The 26,328-nt window shown below is 40.3% G+C and overlaps 1 protein-coding gene across 1 annotated transcript in view; it reads right to left on the bottom strand.

Moving 5' to 3' along the window:
* The window catches only part of Ryr2 (ryanodine receptor 2), a 588,770-nt gene that overhangs the window by 236,841 nt on the left and 325,601 nt on the right, over positions 1 to 26,328 (bottom strand). The window contains exons 21-25 of the mRNA XM_077802933.1: positions 23,233 to 23,425; positions 21,123 to 21,339; positions 19,146 to 19,250; positions 12,879 to 12,982; positions 7,688 to 7,771 (exon numbers count right to left, since the gene is read on the bottom strand). Coding sequence (XP_077659059.1) covers positions 7,688 to 7,771; positions 12,879 to 12,982; positions 19,146 to 19,250; positions 21,123 to 21,339; positions 23,233 to 23,425 — 703 coding nt within the window. The remainder of the gene's footprint in view (positions 1 to 7,687; positions 7,772 to 12,878; positions 12,983 to 19,145; positions 19,251 to 21,122; positions 21,340 to 23,232; positions 23,426 to 26,328) is intronic.

Here is a 26,328-nt window from a genome sequence, read left to right on the forward strand (position 1 = left end):
CATCATTTTGTACCCCTAAGCCCTTGTGCTCAGGAGAACAGAAGTGGTGATAAACCAAGTCCATCTTTCAGGCTGAAGCAACCCCTTCCTCCACCAAGACCCTGCAAAGTCCATGCTATCAGAAAGACCTTTCCATTCTTAGCACTTCCCAGGAAGGCTTGGGAGACAGAGAAGAACAGTGATCATAGAGGCAAGGGGAGCCCAAGTATGGACCCACTCCCACAGATCAGAAAGGAAGCATGCACCCTGTAAGTCTCCACCAGAGGCAAACACTGACAAGCCAGCCAATGACAGCCAGATCAGTGAGAATGGCCAAGGATGGGACCCCCTTCCCAACCAGTGAGTAGCCCAGAGGGTAAACCTGAGCTCCAACACACATGTGGCAGGAGGATGTTCTGAGGCCCAGTTTAAGGAGCCAACAGGACATCACTGAACAATAGGATCACAAAAATCTACACAGAAATGTGTTCTCACTGGAATCAGGGAGTCCACAAAACAAATGTGTGAAAAATAGTCCACTTGAAGATTTAAGTGCTGTGGGAAAATGAAGCAGCAAAGGGGAACAGGGAAAGAACAAATTCAAAGGTACAAGTTTAAAGGGATCGAGGATGGTGGCTTTGGGATAATACTGAAGTCAAGATCTAAAGGATGAACAGAAAATATCAACTAGGCTAAGTCTGTACTGAACAGAAGAACTGAGTTTCCAGTATTAGCCTGAACTCTGGCTGCCAGGCCCATTGGGTTTCAATCTGAAAATTAAACCTGATGAGAAGTGAAAAACTTTACCTATGAGTGCATTTTTTAAATTTGTGATCTGTGAAAATTATCCACTACCTATAAAGAGTGTTACAGTTTTCTTCTGCCCCTTCATAGTTACACTGTCTTATTACAGAGAAAGCAATTTATATTTTTATCATTTTTCCTTAGGTAGTATTTTTGTAATCTGTATATATTTGTGTCATATCAACAGTACATATATTCTTGCTTTTGTGGCTCTGGGAAGGAAGCTGAGGTCCTTGTGCGTTTCAGGCATATGTACTACTACCGAGCCACACCCAGCCAAGTTAGTGCTATCTAAACATTGACTTCAGAGTCAGCTTAAATCAATACATGCATGCATGCACTGAGAATATCATTCTCAGCTTTTCCTGTCCTACCACTGCACTGCCCATCCCAAGCAGAAGCCTCATATCACTAGGGAAAAGGAAGTGGTGGGAAAGGACAGGAAATCTAGTACTAGTTTAAAAAATAACCTCTCAGATGAAACTGATATGACTTTTCCCAAGTCAACATCAACCACCTCTTCGCCCCTAGAGATAGAAACATGCAATCAGCTTCTGACCTCCTGTGTTCTGTTGATTTAATAAGAGCAGGTGCTAAAGCAAAGCTTCAATAAATGACATTAAAGTTCAAAAAGTTTATTTTCATTTCAATCAGTAGTATTTTTCATCTCAGGCATATCAGATATCAGGGCCACATGCTCTTGGAGTAGATTCCTCTCCAGTGGCACTTTTTATTTGTATAGTAATTCAACTCAATGCTCATTAAAACATACAGTGGGTAAAGGGTTTAATTTCATAATAAAAGTGGGGAAATGAGTGAATTTAAGAATACATAATGTGTTGTATTTTCATTTCTTGCTTATGTGCTGGGAGAGAAGGAGAAGCAGGCAGGAAAAGGACAAAAACCACAATGAATCATATTCTGCAAAAAGTCCTTAAGTAATTTTAGTGAATCGATGTATATTATGTATCAGAAAAAATAAATAAATTGTTGCCAAATAGGGAATATAGCTTCTAATACCAATTAATGTACTGAATTTACATTCAAAATTCCCTAAACTATATGCAAAAGAGATTGAAGCAGAAATATCCTAATGTGGGGAAATGTTACCATGCCACAATGTTGCTCTTTCACAGATCACAGCCCTGGGGCTGTGGTAGAAATCCAGTGCAGGAGGTTGTGTCTCTAAGACTGCCCAGCTGGCTCCATCAGCACCTTGGTCTCCTCTAATCTGGTCAATATTAACTTCCTTGGAAGGCAGCTCTCATGACACCTGGACAGGGTCATATAGAATCTTGCCCTCGAATCCATCCCTCTTCTCCTTTACAATCTATTGTCTCTGGTTCCTTCCTACGTAAACATGCTCACCTGTCTCCTAAGCTTTCAAAAAGGCTTCCTTCCCCAGGTCCTCCAGAAACCAGCAGCTGGTTTTCTCTCGACTTCTTAAAACCCAATATCTTGAATCTGCTGTCTTCTTCTCACTTTTTAAAACGTTGATTCCAATCTGGTGTTCGTAACCAACTACCATTTTATTATTCCAGTTCATACCTTTGCAAAAGTGTCTGAATTTGTGTATCCACTTGGAGCTCCCATGTTGCCCCTTCACTTCCCCCCAGAGGGAATGACTGCCCTGAATTGAAGTTGGCTACTCCTGGGCATAATTTTCCTAGGCTTACTGGGCTCTGTAAACCAGATCTAAGCCACACAACATGTTCCTGAAGTTTAAACAGTATTATACTGTGCCCATCATTAGCGTTTTCTTTTTCTCAAGGCAATGTGTTTGAGATTTGTCCTACGTGTTCGTTTAGCTAACATGCATTTGTTTGAACTACTCTGCAGAATCCCAATACAGATATCTAAAAGTTAAGTTTTAGATTCTCAGTGGACTTTGAAGCTTTTTCCAATTTGCTGTCAATCTATGCTATACAATCTATGCTACAACGAATCTTTTCAGGTGTGTGGGGGTTTTTTTGGCAGACAGAGCGGGGTGTGCCAGGGATTGAACTTAGGGGCACTCATCCACTAGGCCACATCTCAGCCTTATTTTCTATTTTACTTAGAGAGGGTCTGAGTTGCTTAGTGCCTCATTTTTGCTGAGGCTGGCTTTGAACTTGGCATCCTCCTGCCTCAGCCTCCCAAGCTGAGATTACAGGTGTGTGCCACCGTGCCCAGTCTTAGGTATGTTTTATATGCAAAAGCTTCTCTAAGGCCCATGTCTAAATAAGAAATAGTTGTATCCTCTCCAATTTTATGAGATCAGGCTAACTTGGTCTTCATAGTAGTTATACTGATTGATAGTCCCATGAAACTGCTCAGTTTTTGCCAACCTTGTGGGAGCAAAATAGCTTCTCCTTGTGATTTTAATTTACATTGATTGCTTTGATATTAGTAAGGCTGAGTGTCTTTCATGTTTATTGGATGTAAATTATCTGTATCCTTTGCTAATTTTTCTATCATGACATCTAATTAATTTTTAGGAGTCTTGGTATTGTTCTGTGAGTCTTTTCACTTAGTTTATTATCTCCTTTGATGCACATAAGTTTTTCAATGTAGTCAAATTTATTAGACTTTTTGTTTACTCACCAGTATCTATGGAACATTTAATCATGTGGTGGGGTTTTACAGTGAAGGAAGCCAGGGTGGAAAATAGACAAATAAGTATCACCACCTCACAGTACGATTGGAAAGATAAAGCAGGGCAAAGGAAATGACAATGGCATTAGACAGGATATGGAGGAAAGGCTCTCCAAAAACATTTTACTGAATTAAAATTTTAAATGAAGCAAGAATGAGCATTTTTTCTGCTTAAAAAAATGCTTCCCCATTCCAAGGCCATGAAGATAGCCTATGGTGTTATCTTCAAAAATTTTTGTCTTATGCAATTAGATCAACCTGCAAACACCTGTGTATGGGGCAAAGGAGAAATCTAGTACTTTTCCCATTTTGAAATCAATTATCTGAGCTCTGCTGACTAAGTGGTCTATCATTTTCCCACTTATCTGCAAGAACGACTTCAGCATATATCGAATTTCCACATGTGCACGTACGTCTTTTGGGACTGCCTTTGACTCATGTGTCTCAACTTTGTATCACTCAGTGAGATATTTTGTCTACCCTCAACATTATTTTTTATGTTCACCTATGTTGACATTTATAACTATAATTCATTCATTTTACAATACCATATCCAACATCATCCTGAACAATAATCCACACACACACACCTTCTCTTTATTTATTTTTCCTATTGTAAATAATATCGATATAGACCACACTTGCATGTCTGCTGGTGTACTCTCTCTCCAGGGCACCTCTCCAAGGGTGGAGCCACTGGCTGAGAAGGTGTGCGAGTGCACAACTTGATACCATGAGGCTTTAAAATGGTTCTGAAACTCCGCCCTTTCAGGTCATGCTGACCTGCATCCATGCTGATACAGTTACTGCCAATTCCCTGTGGCAGATGGAATAAAAATTAAATGGTATCTCATGGTGAACTAAGAAATAGTACAGACCACAGGTGAGAGAAGTTCTCATTATAATACCACAGGGAGAGGACTCAGTTCCTCTAGGAGACAAATGTACTGCAAATCCTGTGTCTGAAATTTAGAAAGAACTGAGGTGGTTATTACATGAACATGTATTAACCCAGTTGGTTCAACAGTAAAAGAAACACTTCTTTATGAGAAAAGGTAATTATTTTAATGATTTGTTTTGATAGTGAAAAATCAGCTTTACCAACTAGGTTACAGGGCCAAAAATAAAAAATCCACTAATGGAACAAGATAAATTATACCCCAAGGTTTTAGTGAAGTACAACCACATACATAACACACACATATAACACAAACACACACAGAGAGCACAGTATAACAATTATTAACTATGTTATGCTTTCAAAGATAGTATGAAATTAACGTTTCCATTAGTTTATCTAGGTGAAAGAGAAACTGGTATACTGATTTGTTGTGTTTGGGTTTGGTTTTTTTTTATCTTTTTAGCACCTTTTTCATATACATTTCAAAAATCTGAGAAAACTGAATGACTCTAATGACAGAATAATAAATTATTTTGCAAGTTACTCGGTTTCCAATTATTTTCTTCCAAAAAAATTGAACAAAGGCCTGATTGAGTTGTCACCAGAAAGATCATTAAGAGGGAGTTTTCATGATAAACAGCAGTGATTTTTGGTTCACTGAACCGAATGATCTTTCAATAACAAAAATTATGTATGTGAATAAAGAATGCAACTGATCTTGCAATTTGTCTCAAAGGCAAAGACTGCTGGACAAAAGAACATCACTCAACAGTATGATCTAGTGTGGGGCAAATGGACTGGAAATACACTTCAGAGAAAAATGAACAATGTAAAATTCCCAGTTATCGATATTTTCATGTGGTTTTTAAGTAGATTCTGATGGCAGATATCTCAGCTGTTTCCATGAGATACACTAGAAACTGAAGAGAAAGGATCACTTCAAGACACAAATGTATGAAACGTACTATAAAAAATCACACCTTTTCCTCCCGTTCACATGTTTGGAGAACACATCTAGAACCTAAGAACTTGCAAGGTCATGACACAGCTTCCACCAGCTCTCTCTGGAAGCACTGATCACCATGTGTACAGCCTGCTGCACGAGGCCCTGGCTGGCATGGCTGCGATTTCAGCAGGAACAACATTTCCACTTGGGTTTCATGTTTATCTGGGGGAGCCCGAAGCCTGGGGATACAACACACATGAAGAGGGGCTACTTTGTTCTCATCTCCATGGTATTATTTACCACATTCCCAGAACTGCTACTGATAAAGTGTGGTCTCCACCAGCGGTACAGAATAGAAGACACAGAGATAAACCCACAAATATGTAGACATCTGATCCTTGACAAAGGCACCAAACCATACGCTGGAGAAAAGACAGAACTTTTAACAAATGGTGCTGGAGTAACCCATATGTTACCCATATGTAGAAAATGAAACTAGACCTTTATCTCTTAACCTGCACTCAACTCAAAATGGACCAAAGTCCTAAAATTAGACCAAAAACTATGCAACTCCTAGAAGGCAATGTAGGGTCAACACATTAGGCATAATGATTTTCTCAATAGGACCCCTAAAGCTCAGGAAATAAGGCCAAGACTTATGGAATGATATCAAATTAAAAAGCTTATGCACAGCAAAGGAAACAATTAAGAAAGTGAGAACCTACAGAATGGGAGAAATTCTTTGCTAGCTACTCTTCTAACAGAGGATTAATATCTAGAATATATAAAGGGTTGAAAAAAAGGTAACACCAAAAAATCAATTAATAAACAAGCAAATGAATCAATAAATTTTCAAAAGCAGCAGCTAAAATGACCAACAAATATATGAAACAATGTTCAACATCACTTGCAATTAGGGAAATGCAAATCAACTACACTGAGGAAGGAGAATGGGAGAAGGGAGGGAAGAGAGGAGGGAAAGAGGATCATGAACTGAAACTGAATTCCATGCAGGTATGAGTTTATCAGGATGAACCCAATGCTACGTACAACTATAAAGCTCGAAGAGAAAAGAAAACACTTCACTGAGATATCATCTCACACCAGTTAAAATGGCAGTCATCAAGAATATAAATAATAATAAATGCTAGAGAGGCCATGGAGAAAATGAACACTTTTAAACTGCTGGTGCAACTGTAAATTAGTACAACCACTATGGAGATCAGAAAGGAGTTTCCTCAAAGACTAGGCATGAAAACACCATACGACCCAGCTATGTCACTTCTCAGTATTTATCCTGAAGAATTAAACTCATCTTACTACAGTGACACATGCGTACTCATGTTCATAGCAGCACAATTCACAGTAGCCAAACTATGGAACCATCCTAGATGTCCATCAATGGGAATGGATAAAGAAAATGTGATATATAATTTTTGTATCCCTTTTTCTTTAGTTAGCCATAAACAAAAATGAAATTATGTCATTTGCAGAAAAATGGAGGGAACTAGAGAACATCATTTTACGTGAACTAACTCAGAAGGTCAAGGGTCATGTGTTTTCTCTTATATGCAGAAGCTGAAGATAAATGAAATAGGGGCAGTTTTCATGAAAATCAAAGGGAGACTCAGAGAAAAGAGACCAAAGGAGGTGAGGAGTGAGTGAGGAAGTGCCAGAAAGTGACCAAATGATATTGTCATATTGTTTGCATGTATGAATATGTAACAATAAATCTCATCAACATGTACCACTATAATGAACCAATAAAAATATGTGAAAAAAATAACATGTGGTCTGCAAATAGTGGCTTGAATATCTATGTTAGAATAAATGAGAAAACAGTAACATCACAAAACAGCTACTATTCATCATATACCTGGTCATTTAGTACCTAACACTTCTCTATGAAGCAGGTAACTTCAAGGACGGTTAGCAGTGAGGTCACTGATGTTTACAAGGCTAAGCCCTGCCACAGGTACAGGTCACAGCGCTGCAGGCAGAGCCACTCCCACAGCATGTGCCTGCTCCGTTCCTGTCTTCAAACAGAAATAACAAAACTGACTTCGTAATTATTCCCTAAGCATGTTTTCTTTATAAAATAAAATTATAAATGATTTTGATAGAAAGTGGAAAGTCACATAAAATCATAAATACAGATGTAAGTGTACACACACAGAGACACTAGGAATAAGACTCTATAGAACACTACCAAGCACACACTGAACTTTGCTCCTCCTCTCAGCAACCTGAGAGTCTACTGCCCACCCCAGACATGCAGTAGCCCCTGAGACTTGGCTCATTTGGATTTCTGAGTCTGAACTGGATGGCCAAGTGCCAGCGGGGCACCCAGGTCTCCCTGGGTCTGAGCAGGCTGCACAGAATGCACCGTGGAGTGCAGGGTCACTGCCTGTCACTCAACTTACTTCTTGGGGAGCTTCATTTTTTTCACCTTTTCTTCAGCATGTTCATCCGCTATACCCACGTGACATCCCAGTGCCAACAAAGTCCTGCAAAACAAAAGCAGACATGAGCTGCAGGTGCCTTCCCCATGTCCAGACATCACAACCTCACGGCTATGAAAGGGATAGTGACCCACACTCAAAGCACAGCACCGGTCTGTTGTCTTAAAGCTAAACAAAATTAAAAAAAAAAAAAAATGAAATAGTTGTGGATGGATAGCCTGACTTTATTTTATTGATTTATTTTTTTACGTGGTGCTAAGGATGACTCCAATGCCTCATATATGCCAGGCAAGTGCTCTGCCACTGAGCTATGGTCCCAGCCCTGAACAAAAAATTTTTATTTTCAATTGTTTACTTCTGAATAAGGAGTAAGACCCTGAAAATTGAAATGGCACAAAGGAGTAACTGGAAAGTTACGTCTGCCCCATGCCTTCTGTCTAGAGCTTTTTCCTGCCCCAGAGGCACTGACTGCTGCCCTTCTTGTACATCTGCTGTACAAGAATGGGGGTCTGCGCACACTAAAGAAAAACGTGCGTCTGTGCGAATGTGTGTCCCAATAGTGGTGTTTCTGCCTTTCACTCAAATGGGCATATACAAAAGGCATTTCTCTAAGACTCACACTTTGACTTTATACTACAACCTTCAGATCACTATCCTTTCTTGTAAAGCTGATTTGTGTTTTAACCTCCCTGGAGTTGGGAACATCAGAATGTTTTTAATCCATTTTCTTTTCATTTTCTTCAAGGCAATCTTCAGTCCTCAGCTATTTTAAACAATGCTGCAATGAACAACCTCTTACGCTGAGTACACTCACCACCTCCCACTCCCTGTGCACCTACCTGCCTACCTATATTTCCACGTTTATGGAAGTCCGTTTAACCATCTTGACATGGATGGATTGATGGAGAGATTGATACAGCAATAGATGTCCAAATACACTTTCTAAATAAAGAATATGTGATTTAAAAGGGGACTAAAAACAGACAAGAAGCGGGAGTTAAAGGGTGATTAGAAGCTGTGAGTGAATGAGGAAGCCCAATAGACTCCCAGACACCTGGTCTGTTCTGGGGCACCTACAAGCAGGAGAGAGAGAAACTCAAAGACGCCTAAGATGGAGAAGGATAAAAAAAAAATCAAAGTTTGGGAAATATGTATAATGTGCAAGCAAGCAGTCATCCGGAGGAAATGTGGGGGGAACACCCTGTAAGGACTCCCAACATGACTACTTTTGAGCCCCTGCTGTGGACACCAGGTACTAATGATGTGTCAATGTGGGTTCATCAGTGTAACAAAGGCACCTGGTGGGGCATGTGGATGATGGTGATAAGCATGGCATGGGGGAAACCCTGCCTTCCTCTACACTTCTGCTGGGAACCTAAAGCTGCTCTAAAAAATTATCATAAAAATAACCATGGCATCTGCCTCCATGAAGCTTAGAGTCTCACAAGAAAAGCAGATATTAAACAACCCTGGAAGTGAGGTTATGAATTATAATGAGAGCTATAAAAATTCTGAAAGATGTTGTAAGAGAGGGCAGGAAGTGATGGGAAAATCTCTACCAAGGAGGTGACATTAGTGTAAGCAGGGAAGAAGCCATGTGAGCCTTAGGTAGAGAACTTTCCAGGGAAAGGAAAGGGAACAGACAAGGCAGAAAAACACTAAGCTCACTGGAAGGAAGAGGTCGTGGGGGCTGGAACACAGGAACAAGGGAGGGTAAGGCACAGACACAGCAGGCCCGTAGCTCCTGTGAGGATATGGGGTTCAAGAGCACCAAGAAGTCACTGAAGGGCTTTAAGCATCCCGTGGGTGGGATGTGCATGTGTGCAAACATGGGATTTCATGTGCGGTGTGGAGACAGGGTGGGAAACCAGCTGGGAGACTGTGAGTAGTCTGGGTGACAGTGATGGCGTGCACAGCAGCAGTGGGGGCGGGGGACAGACTGGAGCTGCACTTGGAGGGACTAATGATGGGCTGGACACAGGTTAAGACAAAAGGAGGTGTCCAGGATGACGCCAGGTAAGTGGCCGGGAGCACAGTTGACAAAGAGGTGACTGTGCTTCACGATGCACTGAGGAGCATGTCACCTGTGGGCTGGGTATACACCTCCCCCCCTTAAAGCAGGTGTCTGTGTTAAGGATCAACAGTGGGGCACTGTGAGCACCTGTGTGGTATTAAATCATGGGTGTGATGAGAACATCTGCAGAGAGTGTGTTCCAGGAGAATAAAGGGCCCAGGGTTGAACATAAAGATGGAAACATGCATGACTGGGAAGATTGCTGCCAGCAATGACCAACCACAAAAACAACTCACAGAAGAGGGAGAAGAGGGGGGACCACCTGCTCCTTTAGAAAACAGTGATGGCTTGCCTTTACCTACCATCTCCCCCGGTGTCGCTCTTCTCCACTGTCCTGTGTCCCTCATTCCACCCTCTCCCGCCCCCATATATGTACCAGTGCCCTAGGAATGATGCTCAAGAAAAAATACGTAGCCAGGAAAAACATCTCTGACATCTAAACATTCTACAAAAGTATTTTGTTTTTGGTTAAACACCATTATAATATGAATTTCCAAACCCTGACTTGTTGATTCAGAATTTAAGACCTGAAATTTGTACAATATTGTATCAAATGAACATTAAACCAGAAGCTAGAACCCCCCAGTCCACTCAGGGACACCTGGCTGCACACTCCAGTGTCCTGTGCTGTTCACAAGTCTCCATGGTGCTACACCATATACAGGTGATAGTTCAGGTCTAGAGTAAGTCATCTGCCAATGATTTACATGGTCACAGAGAGAGCACCTCATTATATTCACAGTAAATCACCCACTCCATCCAAAATGAGCAACATGCTGGAATAATTTTCTGCATCTTCACTAATGCAATGTGTCAGGATTCAATGAACAAATATATACACCCTCCATGATATACTGTAAAGCCAGCAATAGAAATCCTGGATGGTGCTTGCTCTGCCAGAGTCACTCCAAGATTGCCTTGGTGGAGCAAGTCCTTGGGCCCTGGCCCCCCAAGGCCAGATGCTATTCTCTCAGGAACTTTGCTGGGGCCCTTGCCAAATAAGTAAATGAACAATAGAGATGCAGAAAGCACCCTACTTCTTCTGCACAGTGGAAATGGACACAGTGTGAATTTGGGAAGAAGAGCTTTACCCCTTCAACTTAAGTTTTAACGAAAATAGGTAAAATCATTTCATCAGAAACCATATAAACAAACACTGCAGTAGCTATAAGAAACATTAGCAAAGAAATGTTAAGAATGAGCTCATGAAAAAGGTCGTTAGCATTCACCATAGGGAGTGACACCACAGTTCTTGCATCTAATGATTCATCAAACCATCGCCAGTAACTGTCAGGAGCAGGCGGGGCTCAGCATTTACATGCAAATATGACTTCTACACTCCAGGATTTACTCTTTGGGATAGATGTCCTATCTGTCAATCACTACAATTACAGGGATGTAGTTCAGATTTAACTAAATTATGTTGTAAAAGATGGGGAAATCATGAGCTGCCATGAATTACTAAGCTAAATATACAAACCTCAGGCTATGACCCAAGGAAAGGCAGGACACACTAAGTACAAAATCCCAGGGTTCAGACACAATGCACTGCTCAGACAGGCAAGCCCTCTTGTGCCATCTTCAGCAAAGTCTTAAGTTACTTGATTGGTGTGTATTCCTCCTCCTTTTAAGTTACTAAAAGGAGACATGCCTGAAATCCCAGCTACCCGGAGGCTGAGAAAGGATGATCACAAGTTCGAGACCAGCTTTAAACAGACCTCATTTCAAAATTAAAAAAAAAAAAGTTAGAAGGGCTGAGGATGTAGCTCAGTAGAAGAGTGCCTTTGGGTCCAATTCCCAGTGCTCAAAACTAACAAAACAGCAAAAAAGCTGGGAATAAAACAGAGACTTACTTTGTTTAAATAAAAACAGAGACTTACTTTGTTTTAATAAAGCAGAGACTTAATTTGTTTATTTCCCAAATCCTAGAATCTGAAACATTATTTAAGTTTTATGTTCTGGTCCTTGGTAAAAAGGCTTCAATGGAAATAACTCCTTACTCTTTGAAAACAGAAACAAATCAAAAGGACAAACAAAAATATACTAGGTAAGTGACCTATGTGCATAAAACCAATTCTACAGGACATAAAGGATGAAAGAGCCTAAAGAAAAGTCACAGGCTTTTCAAAAACATTTTCTTAACTTTTTACCTAAATTTGAAAGTACATTCCTTCTTTATTCTACTCAGTCCCACTTACCTCTGCAAAGGAAGGTGGCAAATTCAAGAGCTCAGTGGGCACAAAGCCAGTGAAGAGCAAAGTTGCCTTTATGAGATGATATAAAATCACTCACAAGAGCTTTTACCCAACAGTGCTGTCCAGATAGGAAGTCCCTCTAGAACTTCCCCAAAAAGGGTGTTGTGGCTAAGTACACCTAGAAACACCAGAGGCGGACTCCACCATATTAGCTATTGACAGTACACAGGTGTGGAAAGTCCTGAAGCAACAGAGTGACTGGCAATAGAGTGATTTATGAAGTGGAGATAACTTACAAGGGATGAAATCAGTAAAAATTCTTTAACAGTTTTAATCCAGCACCCTTTAAATAGGTCAGTTCAGTACTTCTAAAACCATCTATGACAAAGGACTAGTTTTCTTTTAATTTCCAGTTCATCATGGTCTCAATCTCTAATAAGATAAAATAAAACTTTTCGAGTAGAATTAACATTTCAAAATGACAACATTTCAAGTTATCAGCTTAACAGGTATTAAATTTTTCCCTTAAATAGGGATAAAATTCCTAAGCATTTAGAAGTAATATCTTTACTCGTCTTGGCACAGATCAGTAATAAGTTTAGACTGGCCTGGTTCCTGGCCCATACTCTGAGTTGCACCGCACAGGATCACGAAATCCCCATACTCTATAATATCCATTGACACCTGTAGTATGCCTTTTGGGAAATGCTCAAGTGGAGCAAAAAGACACAACATATTCCCAACAAATATCCATCCAAACCACCTATACATTCTGGAAAGTTCTAGCTAGAATTCAACTAATTTCATAGTGAGAGTAAAAGCTCTCTTCTCTGGCTTCTTTTAGGTGACAGGGATTGGAAAATGAAAAAGCTGAGTAACTCACTTGAGGGTCTCGAGCGACATCTGTAAGTTGTAATTGCGCTCCTGTTCAGGCAGCTTGGAGAACTCCACCAGACACGGGTGCTGTCTCTTATTGTCATCTCTAACCTGGAACACAACAGGAAATGGGCATGGAGTACTCTCAGATATCAGACACAAGCAATGGTGCTTCAGTGGGTGGCAGTGGAGACCCAGCACAATAAGCAGCACTCAGAGCACTGCCCAGGGATGCTGCCCTGGGATCCCTAGCCCAGGTCAGGTCAAGGGTCAGCAGTAGGGTGGCATCCTCTGTACTCCCTGCTCCCTGGCCCTGTCCATGCCTCAGTTCCCATGGGCCTCTGCCATGCATGCTTCTCTCCTGATGTCCACACCAGGATCGCTCCACTCCTTCCAGCATTTGCTCAAATTTCACTTTCTCCATGAGGTTCACCAGCTTTCCTAACAGGGCAGTGTGCCACCCATCTTACTCTTTTTATTTGTCCAAAATACTTAACAGACTAGATCCTTCTCTATTTATTTATTTTCTGTCTCCCTGAACTTGGAAGAAGAAAGGAGCAAGGATTTGGTTCTTTTGTTCTTTGATATTTTCCAAACACCTAGAATGTGCCTGATGCATGGCAGACACTCAATAAGTTTAATAAATTAAAACAAATCCTGTGTAAAAACATGTGGTATGGACTTAGTTAAAATTTGCAGTATTTTTTCTGCTTAGCACAAACCTGGTTACAGACATCAATAAACAACATGATTGACTAATACTGAACTTATTGAATCGTCCCGGTTGTTCATTTCATCCCTTGTAAGTTATCTCCACTCTCACAAATAGCTCTATTGTCTCAACAAAACTGATTAGCTTAACATAGGCATTTTTTATAGTAACCCTTGGTATACACAGCTGTCCCTAAGAATATACAGGGAGTGGAGTCCAGACCTCTTCATGGATACCTAAATCCATAGATGCTCTAGCTCCTTCTTTAAAATGGCAGTGTTTGTCTAAAACCTTAGAGCACCAACCTGGATATATTAAATTGTCTCTAAATTACTTACATTATCTGATGAAAAGTAGATAATAATAGTCATTACACTGTATTGTTTAGAAAAAAAGACAAGAAATAGGAGTCCACATATGTCCAATGCAGATGAAATCTCTTTTTCTTGAATATTTTTGATCTACAGTTAGTTGAATCCGTAAATGTGGAAACCAAAGATAACAGAGAACCAACTTGGACATTGTATTAGCAATGACATTAAACCAAATTTAAGATTTCAGGAATGAGGAAGATGTTCCCTATTCTTGCATTGGTAATTAGGTTTTCTTCTTAGAGACCTAATTACAGCACTTGTGCCTCAGTGGCACTAGATGACAGCCATATGCTATTAGGGAACACATTCCTCCATGGGAATAATTACCAGGTTCTCCAAATGCCACAGGAAAAGTATGCAAACAGAAAGGAGGACTTTCTTTGTCTTCATGAATCACCCGGTTAGAAATAACCTCTTCATTGTTTTCTTGCATCATAACAAACGAATCGGACTTGTACATGAAACTAAGTTCTAAAATTTAGCTTGAGAAATATCTAACACTAAATTCTAAACATTAAATAAAAAGTGAACATGTGTCAGTCCCAAGGTAAACCTGCATGGAACTCTACTTTCACCTCTGCCTCAGAGAAGAGCCAATGCCACTGTCCTCTCAGGTGCCTGGAACAAAACAGAACCTGCTCTTTCATGTGGCATTCTTGAACCCTGAATCTCCTGCAATCATGCCCTTTGTCCCCAGGCCAGGCAGAGTGGGGACACTCATTGCCCATCCCCTAGGGCTATGGTTCTTCCATGGGACAACACAGTCCCAGTGCAGGGACCTGAGAACATCACCGCCCTTTCTCAGCATTCTTTAAGCTCTCAGCCCCTCACAGAGTAAAAGCACACTGCCCCTGCCTGAGTGGCCAGACTTCCCAGGGTTCTGTACACAGCACTGTCTGTGAGCTGTGCTACCCAACAGCCAGTGCAGATGCCCGGTCCCTTCCCCTCCTCACTTTACACACTGGCTCCTCTGCCCAGAATCTGGTCCTGCTCTGACTGTTCCTAGCCGATACCGGCCTCAGGGCTGACATCTATCTCCTGGAAGCCCCCAGATTTCTCAGAAGAGACCTGTGTGTTCCTTTTCTCTCTGTGACTATTTGCATGAATTCACTGAGCTGAACAGGATGCTCCTAAAAGGTAAACACAGTATCTTAGAGCCAAGGTCTTTCCAAATTTGGGTGCCCACTACCAAGCACAACCAGGCTAGTGGAAGGCAAGCAATAAATGTTAAAGGGACATATAAATGATAGAATGGATCTACCTGGTGTTGTTCTATAAAACAGAGCCCTCACATGATGCTCCTGGGAAATGTAACCCAGATCAACTATAAAATCTATGCAGAAAAGTACCAACTCAGCATACCAGGCAGCTAAGCATAAATTCCTAAACACACACAAACTTATTTACAATGTTAACAAACTTGTGACTTAGCCTATACACTGGCCAATACCTTACTCTAGAATAAAGAGTGATCTTAAGGTTTGGATCTCTAACTATTCAACTGAAAGGAGTTTCAGGGAAGATCTTATAAACAAGCTGGACACAAGTCATGTGTTCAAAGAGAGGAGATGCAAAATCTCCTCATCTGTCACTTTAAGACTTCCCCAAACAGATGACATGGAACCCAGAACAGGACTTGCCCAGAAGGGTCCTGAGAAACTGCAGTAAGTATTTTTGGAGCACAACTCAGGAAAGGGGCAGATGGCAGCAGGACTGCAGAGACCCAGTATCTTCCCTAGAGCCACATGAGGTTCAAGTTGATTCAGAGCACCCTGGACCAAGCAAGGGTAACTTCAAGCAGTGGGGTGTGTGTGTGTATACGCCACTGTTCTACCTGAGACTCTGAAAACTCAGAGTTGTGCATACAGCAGGAATAGTCTGTATAATATTGAATGGAACTGAATAGAAAAGAGAATCATGAAATTCATATGGAATAATAAAAGACCCAGAATAGCAAAAACAATGCTAAGCAGGAAGTGTGAATCAGGCGGTATAGCGATACCAGACTTCAAACTATACTACAGAGCAATAGTAACAAAAACAGCTTGGTACTGGTACCAAAACAGGCGAGTGGACCAATGGTACAGAATAGAGGACACAGTAACCAATCCACAAAACTACAACTATCTTATATTTGATAAAGGGGCTAAAAGCATGCAATGGAGGAAGGATAGCATCTTCAACAAATGGTGCTGGGAAAACTGGAAATCCATTTGCATCAAAATGAATCTGAATCCCTATCTCTCGCCATGCACAAAAGTTAACTCAAAATGGATCAAGGAGCTTGATATTAAATCAGAGACATGGCATCTGATAGAAGAAAAAGTTGGTTATGATCTACATACTGTGGGATCAGGCTCCAAATTCCTCAATAGGACACCCATAGCGCAAGAGTTAACAACTAGAATCAACAAATGGGACTTACTCAAACTAAAAAGTTTTTTCTCAGCAAAAGAAACAATAAGAGAGATAAACAGGGAGCCTACATCCTGGGAACAAATCTTTACTCCACACACTTCAGATAGAGCTCTAATAACCAGAATATACAAAGAACTCAAAAAATTAGACAATAAGATAACAAATAACCCAATCAATAAATGGGCAAAGGACCTGAACAGACACTTCTCAGAGGAGGACATACAATCAATCAATAAGTACATGAAAAAATGCTCACCATCACTAGCAGTCAGAGAAATGCAAATCAAAACTACCCTAAGATACCATCTCACTCCAGTAAGATTGGCAGCCATTAGGAAGTCAGACAACAATAAGTGCTGGAGAGGATGCGGGGAAAAGGGCACTCTTGTTCATTGCTGGTGGGACTGCAAACTGGTGCAGCCAATTTGGAAAGCAGTATGGAGATTTCTTGGAAAACTGGGAATGGAGCCACCATTTGACCCAGCTATTCCCCTTCTAGGTCTATTCCCAAAAGACCTAAAAAGAGCAATGCTACAGGGACACTGCTACATCGATGTTCATAGCAGCACAATTCACGATAGCAAGATTGTGGAATCAGCCTAGATGCCCTTCAATAGATGAGTGGATAAAAAAAATGTGGCATTTATACACAATGGAGTATTATTCTGCATTAAAAAATGACAAAATCATAGAATTTGGAGGGAAATGGATGGCATTAGAGCAGATTATGCTAAGTGAAGCCAGTCAATCTTTAAAAAACAAATACCAAATGACTCCTTTGATATAAGGGGAGTAAACAAGGACAGGGTAGGGACAAAGAGCTTGAGAAGAAGATGTACATTAAACAGGGATGAGAGGTGGGAGGGAAAGGGAGTGAGAAGGGAAATCGCATGGAAATGGAAGGCGATCCTCAGGGTTATACAAAATGACATATAAGAGGAAAGGAGGGGTAAGACAAGATAATACAAATGGAAGAAATGATTTACAGTAGAAGGGGTAGAGAGAGAAAAGGGGAGGGGAGGGGAGGGGAGGGGGGATAGTAGAGAATAGGACAGACAGCAGAATACATCAGACACGAGAAAGGCAATATGTCAATCAATGGAAGGGTAACTGATGTGATACAGCAATCTGTATACGGGGTAAAATTGGGAGTTCATAACCCACCTGAATCAAACTGTGAAATATGATGTATTAAGAACTATGTAATGTTTTGAACGACCAACAATAAATAATAAATAAATAAATAGAAATATATATTTTTTTAGTTGTTGGTGGACACAAGACCTTTTATTTATTTTTATGTGGTGCTGAGGATCGAACCCAGGGTCTCACACGTGCTAGGCAAGCACTCTACCACTGAGCCACAACCCCAGCCTTTTCCATTTTTAAAGAGGACACATAACACTTTACTGCAAAGCATAACTATTGAGGTGATTTATGAGCTTGTGGTGAACAGCGTCTTCACTAAGCTCAGCCCCAGAAGATAGCTGCTCTTACCCCAGAGGCACGCAAGTTGTTCTTTTATTTTTTTGCATGAGCTCTTTTCAATTTTCCTAGCCTATAATCATCTTTGCTTCATCTTAAAACTTTTGGTGAATTGTATCTAATTCCTCTGGCATCCAACTATGTACACATTTATAATCTCTCTCTCCTACTAATTTTAACTGGGGACTCATATTCATTTTATTTTTTTTTTACATTTATCCACTTCTCAATTTTTAAGAATCAAGGCATGCAATACCCAATTAGATACTGAATGAGTATTTGCTGATATAACAAATATCTAACCACTGTCTAGTTAATGCAAGGACTTCATCTCTGGACATGCTTCGGCAAGTTTTGTAGTGAAAGCCAGCTCTCCACTGGAAGTTAGAAAACCTGGGTTCCAGTGCTGGATCTGCTACTCACTAGCTATAGGACTTCTTCAAAGGCATTTAACAACCCTGCAAAGAGCCTCAGCTATGTCATGAGATAAACAAATAACAACACGTAACCCATCGCACTCTAATGACAACTCAACTGGATATTCTGTGAGAATGCAAAGCCATCTGCAGAGGAACACTACTGAGTGGTGTTGAGTACCTGGTGGTACAACTTACACTAGCTTCATTCAGAGCTTGAAGCAATAAACTATTACTTGGAGGAATAATTTCTGTATTTGTAAGTTCTTTGTTACTATAATAAAGCACTACAACCTTTGAGATATTTAGAATAACAATATTATAAAACAAAAGTAGTAACAAGGTCCTACTAAAAAAAGGTCTTTCAATTTATTGAAAAACTCTAAGATATTTAGAAATTAAGCATTTAGAAACATTTAATCATTACTTCTTGACCTATCCTCCTACTGTGAAACCAACTGTGAAGTTCTACTCACAAATCTCAGTCTACTATGTACAGCTTGAACTAAGAGGAGAGGAAGATCAGACAGAGGAAAGAAAATGGACTTACTTCTTTTTACTTTAGGTTTGAGGTATTTTTTAAGTGGCTTAGAAATGCCTGTTGTCTATTAATCTGGATTTGAAAATATAACTTGCAGTTCAAAGATAACTTTCAATGACTTAGGCAACTAAACCATCCTTCAAGGAGCCTGCAAATAATGTCAGTTCCTTTAGAAAATAAAAATAAAACCTGCACAGAGCTAACATGCAGAAAAAACAAAATCAATCCAATTGATTCATGTCACCCTATAGCAGGACAAGGGAAAAAAGGATTTGTATTCAGAAAGATGTATCAACAGAATCTGAAAATAAATTTCAAAATTATATACCGGACCATACTGCCAGCCAAGTTCGATTTTATTCATAACCCACAACTCATGGATATTCTCTGCCAGTTTTTCTCTTATCCTTTCCAGGTGAGGAGGCAACACAATCTAAAATTTAAAAAAAAAAAGAAAAAACACACATGAGAAACACACGTAGCACGGTGCTGGGTCATAACAATGCCTCATGAGCCATTAAGATACAACATGATAACTCATCCTAAATCACCTATTCCACAGCCCTCTTTCGGCAAACTTGGGGACCCTTTTTTAAATTTATTTTTTAGTGAATACTTAGGTTTTAGGGAGAAGAGTCAACAAAGTAAATGGAGTATTGATGGGAACAACTAACGGTCATGGGACAACTACCAAGAGGTGCATTATTTAAAAAGATAAATCACTCCAATGCTCTTACACCCACCTGGCTGGCGTCCACAGGACAGGGGGACAGGAAGCCAGTACCTGAGTTATATTCCATGGGCTCTTTGCGCCTATAGATGTCTGACTGCAGTAATTGTGTTTCCCCTGAACCAGTACTCTGTTCTTTTAGTGGTTTCCAAACAAAATTTTCAAGGGGGAAAAAAAAAAAACCACATTTACCTGTTCTCATTAAAAGGAAGAAGTTTAACGACCTCTTGACAAGTAGCACAAAATGTTTTCAGGGTGGGGAGCTGGTTTTTTTCATCTTGATAAAGCAAGCCCTCCTGTGTGGCCCCATACCAGTTCCTCAGCAGGGCAAATGCCTGCAAGGCCCATTCAGGAGGCACCATTTCCACAGGGAGCAGCTACCTCTGTGCCCTCTCCCTGCACTGGCTGCAGTTATCAAGATCTTAGGTGACCTCTACACAACAGCAGTGCACAACCCCACTGCCCATTTTCATCTTCCCAAGATTTCTGGTTTCCTGATAAACCTAGATAACACTAAACATATCCTGCCACATTTCTACAAGGGACAACACAAACTGAAACCAGACATGAACAATGCTTGAACACTTACTTTACCTATATAATATAAAAAATCTGCAGGGTGAAACCAGAAATGCGACTCAGGGAGCCAAACAAGTGGTTGATAAAGAAATAAAATTTATGAGGCCTTGTTATTAATTCAGCATCGATGTCTTCAAAAGCTAATCAACTTGATTATGGAGCCAACCTCACTGAGGTCATTGGGGCCATGTTTAATTCACTGTCAACCTCAGAACCCGATATGTCTACCAGAGAGGAAGGCATGAATGGTGGCTGATATCCCTGGGTGTCCACCTGTGAGGAGGTGTTATCGGCTAACTGTGTCAAATGGCCTCAGAATCCCAATCAGCAAGGCCTCTACCTTCCCCAGTCACAGAGAAGACAACTGATCCCAGGCATCTTAACCCCAGTGCCCAAAATCTCAATCTTTCCCCAAGGTAAGGTCAGCTAATCATTTCAACATAACAAAGAGCATCTGGAGAAAAGAAATAAAAATCTCCAACTCTGTTCTATGTACAAAAGTGCACTCCAACTCAGTATGTATCACACCAATGTGGTGCTACTTCAAGTGCAGTTTGCTCCCCAATATCAAGTCATCCTGACACTGTTGCACCTTGAAGTCACTTGCATAATTGTGTGCCTAAGCTTCACCTGCTGCTTTCACTGCCTGTTTTTTAAAGTATAATATGCATGTCATAAACTATATTATATTGACTACTTTAACAAAACCTTAAAGACAATCTTGAACAATGCTTTTAAAACTTGAGGTAGGGACACATTTGTGCTCTATGAAAAAAATTTGGCAGTGGGATGACTCTGTTTTTCAGAAAAGAAATAGAACACAAGATGGGTGGGGTGGTGGGAAAGGGGACTATTATTTTATGGGATGTGCTGCAAGCAGACACATCGGTTGCACTGCTGAAAATGCATCCCTGAGGGCAGCAGTGCAAGCTGCAGCCCCACTATGTGTCCACATAATGAGAGCACAAGCGCTGTCCGCAGGGCTGATCTCCATACCTGGGTGGTGTCCACGGGGATTGGTGTGAAGGCGGCTTGTGTCAGGGACACCGTGGGGCCCAGCAGGTCTCGCGTGTATGTCCTCTCCTGCTTGTACTCCCTGCTGTGCTCCACTTTCAGCTTTTCCTTGGGCAGAACAGCTTCGTAACAAGGAGCATACCCAGGTGGAGGAAGGAATTTGAATTCTCCATGTCGCCCCCCAAGCAAAAAGCGAACCCTAAAAAGGACGTATACAGAGTCAACTACATTCTTAGTGAATGTAAAGGTTTTCTAATCAGCAAAATTCATAGGAAAAAATATTAGTGCAAATTAACTTTATCAGAAGCTGCATTATTTCCTAAGTACCATCATAATGGCATCACTTTAGAATCCAAAACCCTCTAACAATAAAAGGCGAAACATGAGGGCATCACACTGATCCAAAGACAAAACCTTGTTAACGTGCATCTGTGGGCCAGTGGAGACCTGGTGGTCACGAGAGAAATAACTAAAAGCACATACATACTTCTACATCAGTGAAGTGCAAGTCCACAGTAACTGGCCACTCAATGCCCCAAGGAATAAAAAGAAGAAAAGAAGATAAGATCTAAGTATCTACAGGCTTAACAATACTGGGCTGGACTAGAAGTGAGGCAATAACCACTTCCCAGCACCTAATTTACTAATGAAATTCCTTTAAGTGGAGTCAGGTTATCAACTACATTTGCTGAAGAAAGCACATAAACTTTATTTCTTATTGTTTTCCAATTTCAACAGCAATAACTAAACTTTCTAAAATATTTAGACATCATTTTCATTTAATTAAAAATAATCTGAGTTCTACTCGACAATGCTTTTTGAAGCCAATCAATGTATCAATTTCTTGGGGCTCTTGGCTTACAAAAATAAGAGCAAATTTTTAATTTCCCTTGAAATTTTTTTCTTTTTCTTTTTTTAAAGAGAGAGAGAATTTTATTTTTTAGTTTTCAGTGGACACAACATCTTTATTTTTTATGTGTTGCTAAGGATCGAACCCAGCGCCCCACGCATGCCAATACCACTAGAGCCACATCCCCAGTCCCCCTTGTAATTTCTTTTCTAACTTTTGTTTCAGTTCCAGGTCAAAAAACATTAAGAAAAAGAAGAGCAAAAAGTGAGGAAAAACAAAAACTTGAAGTTTATAGGAACAAACACGATTTGAATAAATATACCAGAAAATGTCATTGATACAGCTTTTCCTTGGGCAGAACAGCTTTATAACAAGGAGCATACCCAAGTGAAGGAAGGAATTTGAATTCTCCATGTCGCCCCCCCCAAGCAAAAAGCAAAAAGAACATTATTCTGTTCTTATTCAAGATGGTGTTTTTTAAACTAGAAATTATTCCTGGGAGGAGCAATATAAGTAAAAGAATAATCAAAATGTACAATGGTCAGCAAGAACAAGGGAGACCCATGTAGATCCAAGTGGACGACAGGGTGGCCCCTGGTTAGATCACTCAAGATCATGATGATCATGATCATCTAATTCAAGATAATGCTGATCATCATGCACTCAAGTTCTCTCTGTAAAACTCCAGGGAACTACTATTTTAGTTTGTTTCTCTCTGGTAATAGCAAAAACGAGAAAACAGCTGGAGGAAACCATCTTGATACAGTTGATCACAGGCAGAGAATTTACCAGTGAAACAGGTGGAAGAGCCACGTGATCTCAACAGAAAGGGCAATGAATTTCTCCAAAATGAACGGGTTTGTGGTAGGATGGGGGACCAGGTAGGAAAAAAGGAAACAGTGAAAATGAATATAAAAAAGTGGTGTTTTTAGTGGTATTATAAACTTCCCCTTATTTAATAGTACAATGATCCTAAGAAATACATTTCAGGGCGCTGGCTGGAGGGAACATTGCTATCCAGGGCTAAATGGGCGAATAGGTGAGCAAAGCACCCAGCTTCCCGAGAGTTCCTCTTGGGCAAACCTTACCTCTGCCTTGAAGGAACAGGCCAAATGCCCTACAGACAGACACCAGGAGGAAGGAATAAAGGTTAGAGAAGCAGGGTGGCAGCAGGACAGATCCTTCTGCGGAAGGGTGAAAAGTGAGAAGGGAAACAGACCCAAAAAACAGAGGCATACTAACTTTATTCCTGCAGAGAAACTAACAACTGGAAAGAAGAGGCCATCAATGTTGAAATTCTCAAACATTCCTTGAACAGGCTGTCCGTTAATTCGGAATGAGATGCTGGGGGCACTTAGATCTAAACAGCAACTGATGACATCATCAGTTCTCAGCAGGTGCTGGTTTGGTGAGCTTACAGTGCGGGCAATACAACCTAGTAGGGAGAAACATAAAAGAAGGTAACGCATTTCATCTCAGAGCATCTAGGCAGTGACAAAGCAACACACAGTGCTAGAATGGACTCACTCTAATGTGACATGCCAAACTCTTGGAAACAAACAAAATGTTTTGTTTTTTCAGGATCCAGGCTGCCTCGTTAGACAATGGACCACCCAACATACAGAAATGTCTGCATGTAGCAGGAAGAGCTTTGCTGCAGAAATTACCTTAGAGCAAATGCCATAAAGATGTTAGTGGACATTTTCCAGGAAAAGATCCGACTTGGAATAGCTGCCTTGTCACATAGCTGGTGCAGCCTTCAGCAAATTATGTCACTACCCTGAGCCTCGAATTCTAATATGCAGAATTTCAAATGCCATTATCTTCTAGAAGTGCCATGACAATTAGATCAATGGTTTAAAGGATCAGTCTTGGTCACACCAGATACTTGGCATCAGGTTCTTTTTCAAATACTATATTCCTTTTTTTTATAAATTCAGAATTAATTAAGGATAGTAAAAGAAGAAAATGTGATCATTATTTCTTGCAGTGTATTGTACAGAGTGAGAAGATTGTATGCCATTTGGTTTATTTTACAACTTATTTCACATGAGATCTTGGTTGGCATCCTTAGTGCAGGGTGCAATTGGAGACAGGAAAATACTATTTGATAAATGTCCCTTTTCACCTGGCCAACCAACACACCAAGGCTCTTCTGAATATATCAGAACTCCTTTGTAATTAGTCCCAAGAGCAACTATTTTCTCATGGCATCCTTAAAGAAGGGAGGTAGGGGTCTCCCAAATCCACACACTAACTAATACAAACATAGCCCTCTATTTGAGTAAAAACTGAAACAGATTCATTTTGCAGGCTTTGGGTTTTTAATGACACTTGTTTTTATCTCTGGCATGCCAACATTTTTACCAAGAACACTTTTCAATGCCACTGATAGTATCTACTTTTTAAAATATGGCCACGTTTTATTTCACCAATATTCATATCTTCAAGCAACAAAATCACTATAAAGTGGCTCAGAATTCCCTGAATATAATAAAGGTAACTTTGAAAATTTATGTAGTAGCAATGCAGCTCATGGAAAAAAAGCATATTTCTGTGTCAGTATCAAAGCTACAGTTAATAAAAATGTTATTTTAGCTATTCTTACAGTCAAAACAGGTTGTACTATAATCCAAATATACTGCTCAGTTTAAGGGACATCATTATACACTAATGCTAATAGCTTACAGTCACCCTGGTAAACAGTTCTGCAATGTCTGAGATCGATAGAAGGACCCCAATGAGCCACCTGAATTTACAGTTTCAACAGCACTCAGGGTTGAGCCACTTGGCAGCATCTCCAGTTTCATCTAAGTTAACTCATCCTGGATTCATGAGAACCAATACGCCTGTTCCGTGTATTAGTCAGAAAGGAAGGGGACAGCATTGGTGGAAACCCAACATGCTCCATTCTTCTTCTACGCTGAAATTCCTTAAGAGCACAAAGATTTCACACACCTGTACAATCTAAAACATCTGGGATTCCTCAAGAGCAACACTGCACAACATTTAAAATTAGAATAAATGGAGACACAGCTCAAAACTGTTGCTTTTGGGCCAAATCCTGGTGCCAAGGAACATCTCCACTCCCCAGTTACAAAATGTTCACTAACAGAATGTGTTGCCTTCTCAAAGTCACTAACATTGAAAATTTAGATTCTATAACAGTGACTGAAAATACAGAAACAGGAGCATAAACCCTAAGAAAGTGATCTGAACTACTATGAATCAGGCCTGCGTAACTCAAGATTCCAGACGTGCCTCTGTGGATTCTGAATCATAAGCTAGCAAAGCATGGGAGAGAATGAGTCCTTCAACAACAGGCAAAATGTAGTTTCTTGCCTTTTTTTTTTTAATGGACCAATATTTTCTATTCATAAAAAAGTTTTAAATACTTTTCTCCCAGAATTCCAGAACTCCCCCATCCTTCCTGTACATGCTCAGTATCTGAAATGGATTTAGATCTTATTCTTCTATTCAATGATACTCTGTAATAAAAGGCACAATGCGCCCAACTCAGTTCCCTAAGCACTAGATTCTTTCAACATCTTGAAGGGAAAGGCTTTGAACCGAAAGCAAAACCAAAAACAGTACAGTGTGCCATGCATGAGGCTAAAGTAACTGGAAACAACTTGGCCTTGTCTCATCAGAGTAGTTACTACCCCTTATCTCTGCCTAATGAGAAAACAGCATTCACCTGCCCAAGTGCCTATTTCCTGCAGAGTGATACTGAGCTAGAGAGATGATAAGACTCGAAAGCTGTAGTTGTAATGTATTTAAAAGATAGACATTATCACTATTTTAGCTTGGACAGGCCTTTGAAGTTAGCACTCTTTGCTTTTGAGTGGTCTACAGGAAACTTTACCATGGGAACAAGGAACTGTAGCTGTCATCCAGCACAATGAACCTGGGTGCAGGCAATGCATGCCCCCCGACCATAAGCCTAGATAAACTATCCAGAACGCATCTCTTCTGAGACACTGGCATTGAATAAAGAAGAAAGTCAGTAGCTTTTCGTGTCTGATATATACAACTAAATAGTCTTTTTACTTTACAAACTCATTATCATGAATGCAGATTTAGTTGACTTTAATTTTTAAATTTCTTTTCTTAAGCTGTTAGATCTATACAGCATTATAAGTGAATAATACTAGTATTCACGAGGCAAAGTTCAGTTTTTTATAACTGAACTTTATTTTCTACACACTAAATACTTTGAAAAATATGCCAGGGTCATAGCAGGACTATGTTCTAAATGCAGCTCTACAAACATAAGCATGTGTCTGCAGAACCTAGATCAACTCCAGCATCTATAAAGCATCTACGTAATTAAGAGCC

Source organism: Urocitellus parryii, chromosome 9 (assembly GCF_045843805.1).
Source record: "Urocitellus parryii isolate mUroPar1 chromosome 9, mUroPar1.hap1, whole genome shotgun sequence".
Classification (NCBI taxonomy): Eukaryota; Metazoa; Chordata; class Mammalia; order Rodentia; family Sciuridae; genus Urocitellus; species Urocitellus parryii.